The sequence below is a fragment of the Mytilus trossulus genome, chromosome 1 (genome assembly GCF_036588685.1).
Source record: "Mytilus trossulus isolate FHL-02 chromosome 1, PNRI_Mtr1.1.1.hap1, whole genome shotgun sequence".
Lineage (NCBI taxonomy): Eukaryota > Metazoa > Mollusca > Bivalvia > Mytilida > Mytilidae > Mytilus > Mytilus trossulus.
Genome location: NC_086373.1, coordinates 89358805 through 89368268, shown reverse-complemented (window position 1 = coordinate 89368268; position 9464 = coordinate 89358805). Strand labels below are relative to the sequence as shown.

Here is a 9464-nt window from a genome sequence, read left to right as displayed (position 1 = left end):
AACTTTTACATGCGGATTATTGGATACAACACTGGGAAAATGATAAGAAAACCATTTCAAACATAAAAATCTTTAAACTGATATACTCTGAGGATTCATTATTAATATTTAAGGTTTATCTAAATGTTAGCGAAAGTCAAAATAACTGTCAATTCCTGGGAAATTATGGGCGTCGGTCTTACACGGGCTTCCGCTCCATTATTTCCCAGAAATGAACAGTTATTTAGACTTTCTCTATAACATCAATTCAGTATTGTTCAGGATTCAGTATGATGTTGATGTGTACAGCTGAACAACAACTACTGCACGGTCTGAACATAGACTCAACAGATCTAGATAAGTTGCAAGCGAATTGTGTGAACAGTACTGAATTTACCGCAGTCGATAAGATCGACTGAAATACTGTCATAATTGCAAGAGTTCATCCTTGATTGTTATGTCTTTAAGAACTTTTCAGATCAAGATGACCGTTTCAGATCAAAATTGGTTTACTTGTACATTGGATTATGACCTAGGGGCAGGACCTCGAAATATTTATCAAACTGATATGCAACTTTATAGAAAATATCGTTGATCTATCAAAAGTAGTTCTTTATCAGAAAACTTCCCTTTAAAATTGTTTATTTAATTGGAAGTCGCTGGACCATGACTTAGGGGGCAGGGTCTCGAAATAGTTGCCAAACTGATAAGTACTGATAGTAATGCAACTTTAAAGTAAATATTAGAAATATCCACCACCGGAAAAGCAACACATATAACTCACCACAGGCGAGATAAAAAAAAAAATGACATGATTTTCGAGTGCACAACATATGTCTTTTAAAAAAGACAAGTATGCTCGAAAAAAGTTTGGAAGTCAACATACCAAATTTTTTAAATCACATAATCTATATGGCCTAAATTAAATATCAACAAGAGTGCACACACTGAAATGTCTCGCCTTCTTTACTAATCATTGATATTATGTTGATAGTCCTAAATATAAAGCTTTATTACAACTGTCACATAACTTAACATAAACCAAGAAAACTAAACATTGCCCTTTGAACCATGAATATTAGGTCAAGGTCAGATGAATCATGCCAGGCAGACATCCACAGCTAACAATTCTTCCAAACATCCAATATAGTTGACCTATTGCTTATAATTTAAGAAAAAACAGACTAAAACACAAAAACTTAACACAGAGCAATGAACCGTGAAAATGAGGTCAAGGTCAAATGAAAACTGTCTGACTGGTATGAAAACCTTGCAAGGTACGCACATATCAAATATAGTTATCCTATTAATTATAATAAGAGAGAATTTCACATTACAAAAAATCTTAACTTTGTTTTCAAGTAGTCACTGAACCATGACAATGTGGTTAAGGACATTGGACATGTGACTGACGGAAACTTCGTAACATGATGCATCCACATACAAAGTATGAAGCATCCAGGTCTTCCACCTCTTAAAATATAAAGCTTTTAAGAAGTGAGCTAACACCGCCGCCGCCGCCGCCGCCGGATCACCATCCCTATGTTGAGCTTTCTGCGACAAAAGTCGCAGGCTCGACAAAAACCGTCGAAGATCAATTTTACTAAAGAAATATTACTTTCTTGCGCATGCCTGGTTTTACAATATTGTTTAAGATTAAAGATATTTTTGTAATTTCATAATCATAATTATTTTTCAATTTTATATAATATTTCTTCAAATGTATATGTATAAGTAATATTTTTCAATTTTTATTTTTTTGTGTTAGTTAAAAACAAGGTACCGAAAGGTACCAATCTCGAAACAATCAAGATTAATAGCAAAATTTCAAGTTTTCAAAACCAGAATTATAAGCAGTGTCTATGTGCACAAGTACATACGACTTTGCAGAAAGAAAAAAATAATACCAATTGTATATGTAAATCATTCAATTTCAGCACAAAAGCTTACACATATTAAGAACTATAAAAATATAGACGTGAGACAAGGTCGATAATTTTAAATGCAAATATAACTATGTTACCGTCCTTTACAAAGTATCATTTTGATCAAAAGTTTTTTTTTAATCAAAATCTTTTGTTATAACTATGAAACAAGGGGTCAGGTAAGTCGAGCCTACTAATACTTTATTTATATTTTGTCATGAACAAAAAAAAAACATTAGTAATGATACAAACAGAAATTTTTGAAATTTAGTGACAAGTTTAAATTTCGTGTAGGTTTAAGCTAAACGCATTGATAAAATACAATTTAATCAATTTGCATTTCGTTATCACTTTCCAAAACTCTTGAATTTTTGTTCCATTATCAGATTAAAACAACACAATGTACATTTAGTAACTGGGAATGTATGCATAGGTTATGAACTGTTTTACGAACATGGACATTATTTACTTTCATTCAAACAGTAACATATGATGTAGGATCGGTAATTTCAACTTGAAATCATGGTTACGAAAAAAATCAATAACTTCCATTTCTATTAACAGGTAGCGTTATATGATAATGTGATTATATTCGGTAAATTGACGGACTTTTTGCTACATAAAAGGAAAACTGCATGATTTACATAAATAGATTTTCTTTTCTTTTTATTAGTTGATATGATAAAAAATGTATAAGATAAAGAAAAATTGAGATGCAAATAAAATTTATTTACAAAAACCGGATCATTATATAGATCGCTCCATTTTGGTTTGAGATTTTTTACCCCAGGTATAGATAACCTTAACAGCATTTGACAATAATTTTCTAAATTTTTGAACCTCGATGCTCTTTAACTTTGTACTTTATTTATCCATCTTAACTTTTTTGTTAGAGCGTTACTGGTGAGGCTTTTGTAGACGAAATGCGCGTCTAGCCTGGTATCTATTATGAGTTTATTGTTAGACTAGAGGTCCTTTATATTGTGTTTATGTAAAAACAATAAGGGAGTTGAGGAGCATAAGACTCGCAACCTGGTTCTGGCTGTGTTTTCAGAAAAAGAAAAACGGTAATAATTGTTCAAAACCATTTTTTGTATCACATAAATTACAAAATATTTTTTTAATCCGTCTTTTCTCTATAGCACCATGTACTGTTATTCTACATGAAACATAATCTCATCAATAAATATATTCCAGCTACACATCAGTCAATTCATTTTAGTTAGACATATCCATTCGTGTTGTTTCGATGTGTTCTCCAAACTAAAACACCTTTTATACTGGAATGGTTGTTGCTATGTCAAATCAAATTCTCCGATGAGTTTTCCAAACTAAAACCCCTTTTATAGTGGAATGGTTGTTGCTATGTCAAACCCGATGTTCATTATTTATTTCAGTTCCTTTTCTACACATCAACCTTCATCATATGAATCTCGTAGCAAGAAGAGTGTTGAGTAAGATTGTGAACAAATAAATTTTTCCAAAATGGATTTCTATGGTACCAAAAAATCCTAAATCCTAAATCATATAATGATTTTAATTGCGATAGATACGACACAGCAGGATACGCATGAAATTCAATAAGGAGCTGTGTAACATCTTTAAAATATCCTTGCTTGATCATAACTGGAATACTGACCCACTCAGAGCCTTCAATATCCATTTTAATTATATTCATTTTTCTCTGAAAAAGAAATAGTTATTACTAAAATGGATAAGGGTAAATTCAATAAGGAAACATAAAGTATACATGAAATTGAATATAAGAGCTTTTAAAAAAGTTAATAAATGAACAATAATTTGACAGCTTATACCGCTCTAAAATTCTCGTCATAGTTTTATTTTTTAAAGGCAAGGGGGTAACACAACTCTAAACCTACAACTCATTCGCTAAAATTCAAAATCTTACAGATATAAGGAGCAGCAATTCGGACTGCACAGACGTTACGCATGTGTGTTCGGTTTAGTTATGGTAACGTTACTCGACGTTACTCGACGTGTACAAACGTTCAAGCTTTGCACTATTTTTAAAACAGCTTTCATTTTCAATGTTTAACTTCTTCTTAAAAAACAAATAGACTGTTAGCATGTCTGATTATTTGCTTTGCACTATTTTTAAAACATCTTTAATTTTCAATGTTTAACTTCTTATTAAAAAAACAAATAGACTGTTACCATGTCTGATTATTTATTTTTGATAAATAAACATATAATGAAAATAATCCTCGTTCGAGTCAATGGCAGCTACAGTTACTACGCCGCAGAAAAAGTCCAGCGTCCGATAAATTCGTTAGACGTTAACTACTGACCTCCTACGGATCCATAGAGGGTTAATAAAATTCATAGGGGACTCGGCCTCTGGCCTCACCCCCTATGGATTTTACTAACCCTCTATGGATCCGTATGGGGTCAGTAGCGAACCATATAACTTATATTAGCAATAGGGTTAATTAAAGAAAGATCTTTCCTAAAATTGAAATAAGCATTCCGTAATAAGATCAGGACATTAGTACAATACTTAAACTTACATTTTCATGACCAAGAGCTTTACTTATGTTTTTGAATGTTGACATCTTAAATTTTTTACGTCTTGTATATTCAACTTCTCCAATACCGACATCGTGGAACCATGCCTTTTCAGTTCTTTTCCTTGATTTCATTTTCATGCTTAAATACAAAACAAATATCAATAATTATAAGGAAAAAAAAACAATAGCAAAGAGGATCTGCGATCAGAGCTCACAAAAAATGCAACCGCGTCTTTCACGTTTCATGATTTGTAAAACTTAAAAAATAATTCGAAAACAAATTATAGGATCAGGGACTGGCTCGCTATGTCAACTTTTTAACGTACTTGTTCACAACATAACAGTGCACAAGAAAACGTGTCACCTTACCAGAACACATTAATTATCCGATCTGATCATTTACTCTAAATCCTTTAAGATGCGTATTTAGCGAGTAGCAACAAAGCTACAACCGCCAATATAGGTAAGAAGATGTAGTATGAGTACAATAAAACAATTCTCCATCCAAGTCACGATGTATAAAAAGTTAACACGGATCTTTGGCCAACACCGAACAGCAACCTTTATACAAGGCGACAACACGTCTGAATAATAGGTTCCTAACTAATTAGGACAGTCAGGTACTAAGGGTTTAAATATTTAAACAACCTTAACGCCTACCTTCACCTTAACATGAGACAGTATAGTGATACATTATAACATAAAAAGACACATGCACCTAAATAAATTTATCAATTATAAAAAGTTTAACTCATTCAAAAAACATTTAAAAAAACGCAAATAAACATACACTGAACGAATAAGTTTGAAGTATGAACCAATAAAAATATAATAATAAAACGTAGGTGCCTATATCATATAGACGTTGCAGGTAGTTAACTGCCGTTCTTCTTCTTACTGTAGATCTCTCCAGGCTTGGAGCAAACATAGCTAGCCGTGTTCCCCTAACCGATTGGTTAAGATTTTTAACGGGTTTGTTTTTAAAATGTTAACGTATTCACAAATATGACAAAATGACAAAATCAAATGATAAAACACATCAAACAAATGGACAAGAACTGTCATATTCCCGACTCGGTACATGAATTGTCGATGGAACCTGGTTTTATAGCGCTAAACCTCTCACTTGTATGATAGTCGCACCAAATCCCATCATATTTTCAACGATGCGTGAACAAACAGCCAAATAAGTAAAACTATCAAAATAGTGTACAGCAGTATTTAGCGTGTCACAATCGCAATAAGAAAAAAAACAATTATTGAATAAGGAAGCACAAACAAGCTAGTTATTCCAAATTTAAAATGTTGAAAAGGATCGTCTACCGGAACGTTGCACATGCGCAAAATTTACATATCATATACACGAATAACTCGTACGTTCCCCATGATGTAGGTTCGATGGTTGAAGCCAATGTGTAGTTTAATATAACCAATGAACTAGTTTGGCTGTTGAATTATTTTGATAGAGTTTATGTGTAAAAGTCAGAATTCATATGAAAGCCTAGAAGAGTAAGCCTAAAAAACTATGCATTTCAAAAATGTTACAGATGATATTTTCTAAGATAATGTTGACATCTCCGTTAATGATCAATGATATATGTTTGCGTTATAAAATTAAGTTCTACATTGTACTCAGATTTAAAGTCTAGCTATACGCACATCACGATTATATATATGTTGTATATTAGAGGTAATCACGCAGATAGTAATGCTTCAGATAGGTAAGCATAAAGATCACACTTAAGTTTATAACAACAACTATTTTGCTACTTATAATATATATTACATAGACAGAAGGTGGTAAATATTGTCATTGTGTGTTAATGGGGAGCTGTGTAACCCAAGGAAGCTTTATTTCTTAGGATAATCTCTGTTTGTGAATTTCATGCATATTCTGGACATGTTTTTAATCTTTTGAAGTATTTCTGGGTTGTTCAGTATAATGTCCAGATTTGCAGAGTTCTGACAGTGTACTATGAGTGTACATATTGGAATACTGTTACTGAAGTGAGTTATCCATTTTTTTTCAGATATAATACTCAATATCAAGTTTTTGATTGGAGTATATAATGCATTGATTAAAATAACATATACAGGTAACTTTAAATGTAATAATTTTGTTGTTAGGAGTACGGAAGTAATTGTTTTTTTTTACAAAATTAATAATAAAAGTAACGGTTAAAATATAACAGAAACTTTAACATTTTCAATGATCCATGAAAATGAAGTCACGATCAAATGAGCCTTACATACAAACATATAAAAATAAAGATGTGGTATGATTGCCAATGAGACAACTCTCCACAAGATATCAAAATAAACAAAAATTAACAACTATATAGGTCACCGTACGGCCTTCAACAATGAACAATGCACATACCGCATAGTCAGCTATTATATAAAACAATTCAAACGATAAAACTAACGGCTTAATTTATATATAAAAAATGAACGAAAAAATATATGTAACACAGAAACAAACAACAGCCACTGAATTACATGCTCCTTACTTGGGACAGGTACATTCATAGTGAATGTGACGGGGTTAAACATGTTAGTGAGATCCTAACCCTCCCTTAACATTGGACAGTGGTATAACAGTACAACATAAGAACGAACTATACATATCAGTTCAAAAAGGCTGAACTTTTCCGATAGATAAAAATACAAGTGGACGTCGGCGGGTACTTCCTAACCGCAAAAAGACACTAGGTACATATCCGAGATTACATCTTGCAAACATTTCAATGACCAAACATAGGTACGCTATTGATTATTTTATCTGAGAAACGGACCAATCTTTAAAAACTTACTTCTCAGTGACAAATGAACAATGATAATAAGGTCAAGGTGAAAGGAACCCTGACAGGAAGACTTGCACATTTTTAAATATTTCAATACACAAAATATATAGTTCATCTTTGACTTACAGTTTCAAAAAACGACGAAATAAAAACCACAAATCATGAAACTAGTTGACATATATTTGGGGTCAAAACTTTAATTTGGAATTGTAATTAGAAAGATCATATCATAGGGAACATGTGTACTAAGTTTCAAGTTGATGTAACTTTAACTTCATCAAAAACTACCTTGACCAAAAACTTTAACCTGATCTTCGCACTGTCGTTTTCTATGTTCAGTGGACCATGAAATTGGGGTCAGAACTATAATTTGGCATAAAAATTAGAAAGATCATATCATTGGGAAGATGTGTACTATGTTTCAAGTTGATTGGACTTCAACTTCTTCAAAAACTACCTTGACCAAAAACTTTAACCTGAAGCGAACGGACGTACAGACGAACGGAGGCACAGACGGATGGACGGACGAACGGAGGCACAGACCAGAAAACATAATGCCCATCTACTGTCGTAGGTAGGGCATAAAAAGAAATATACAGTTTAATAGGCAGTCACTTATATAAAAAAACATATAGACATACGAAAACTCCGTACTATAAAGCATCTGTATACAAGGAATTCGATAATAGTACGTACGTTGGATCAAAACCATGAACTTCACAACCATATATCTTCGTCATGTCATCATCAAAAACGAAATCATTTCCAATCCTGAAATAGTAAGAAATGAATCATTGTGTATCCTAACTGGTACAGATTTCATAGAATTCAATTTGCGATACGATATGACGTGTTAACTGTGTATTTAAACAATAACTGTTATTGTTGTTAACATTCAATAAATGGCTATTTTACGATTTTTGATTTTATTGAACCATAAAATTCGTTTTTAACTCTTATTCACAATGTATAATCCGCTCTGTCATCTGTCGCCCCTCTTTTATTGAGACAGCTTGCACAGTTTCTACATCAAATTCATTGTGATGCACTACTGCGGTATTTCTTGGATTGTAAATAACAAAATTCAACACTCACCCAAAGTCATATACTAGACAATCTGTTGGTGGTCTATATTTAACATCATGACAAACGTTCCATCCACCATCTTTAAGTATTCCAGGTCGTATAACTTGGGTACAGTGGATCTGGAGTGATGTTAAGTATCTAATACAGAAATACATAAAGTAATCAGGATTTTATATCAGATTAAAATTGCAAAAAAGAAAGCATGATTTCGGTCAATATTATTATGGCACTTCGTTGAGGGTGACATATTGTTATTTTTCGTTTCTTTTTTTCGTATATTTATTAAAACTGACGTGAAAAGGTAACACATGACCAGCGAATGCTTCATTTTTTTATGAAGCCCAGGTGTTGTGTGGTCTAGCGGGACGGCTACAGTGCAGGCGATTTGGTGTCCCGATATCGCAGTAGCATGGGTTCGAATCCCGGCGAGGGAAGAACAAAAAATTTGCGAAAGCAAATTTACAGGTCTAACATTGTTGGGTTGATGTTTAGGTGACATCCCATTAGTCAGACAACCATTATTCCGACAGCCCATTACTCCGACAGCCCACTATTCCGACAGCCCATTACTCCGACAGCCCATTATTCCGACAATACGTTTTTCTAATGTGTAAATTTTCTCTAAAAGGACCAACTCCGTTCTCTATTATATGTGTGGTTGTCCGTCTTGATTACAATTATTCTTGCCATGCGGGATATTTTAAAGTATCAGTAAACTGGAGTTGATACACATGCCTATAACAACTGCTAAGTCCTTACCCTCGTCCAATATTCGTTTTACGTGTCAATGTACTTTATCTATCTTTATATTTAGTTGTCTGTGTGTCCAATATCGGTCTGTGCTGTTCTATTTCGCTATTTTTTGCATGTGTGTCTTGATCTTACCTTCTTTATAAAAAAGAAGATGTGGTATGATTGCCAATGACACAACTATCCACAAGAGACCAACATTACACATACATTAACAACTATATATAGGTCACCGTACGGCCTTCAGCAATGAGCAAAGCTTATACCGCATAGTCAGCTATAAAAGAAAACTTACGGCCTTATTTGTATAAATATATGAACGAAAATCAAATATGTAACACATAAACAATCGCCAACCACTTAATTACAGGCTCCAGACTTGGGACAGGCAC

General features: G+C 33.0%; 1 protein-coding gene across 3 annotated transcripts in view; it reads right to left on the bottom strand.

Moving 5' to 3' along the window:
• Nucleotides 1-2975: 2975 nt before the first annotated feature.
• Nucleotides 2976-9464, bottom strand: part of LOC134689549 (uncharacterized) — a 34758-nt gene continuing 28269 nt past the window's right edge. For all 3 annotated transcript variants that reach the window (XM_063549540.1, XM_063549529.1, XM_063549532.1), the window contains 4 exons: nucleotides 8332-8460; nucleotides 7933-8007; nucleotides 4433-4571; nucleotides 2976-3588 (listed from right to left, as the gene is read on the bottom strand). In XM_063549540.1, the coding sequence (XP_063405610.1) occupies nucleotides 3310-3588; nucleotides 4433-4571; nucleotides 7933-8007; nucleotides 8332-8460 (622 nt within the window). In that variant the 3' untranslated portion in view covers nucleotides 2976-3309. The remainder of the gene's footprint in view (nucleotides 3589-4432; nucleotides 4572-7932; nucleotides 8008-8331; nucleotides 8461-9464) is intronic.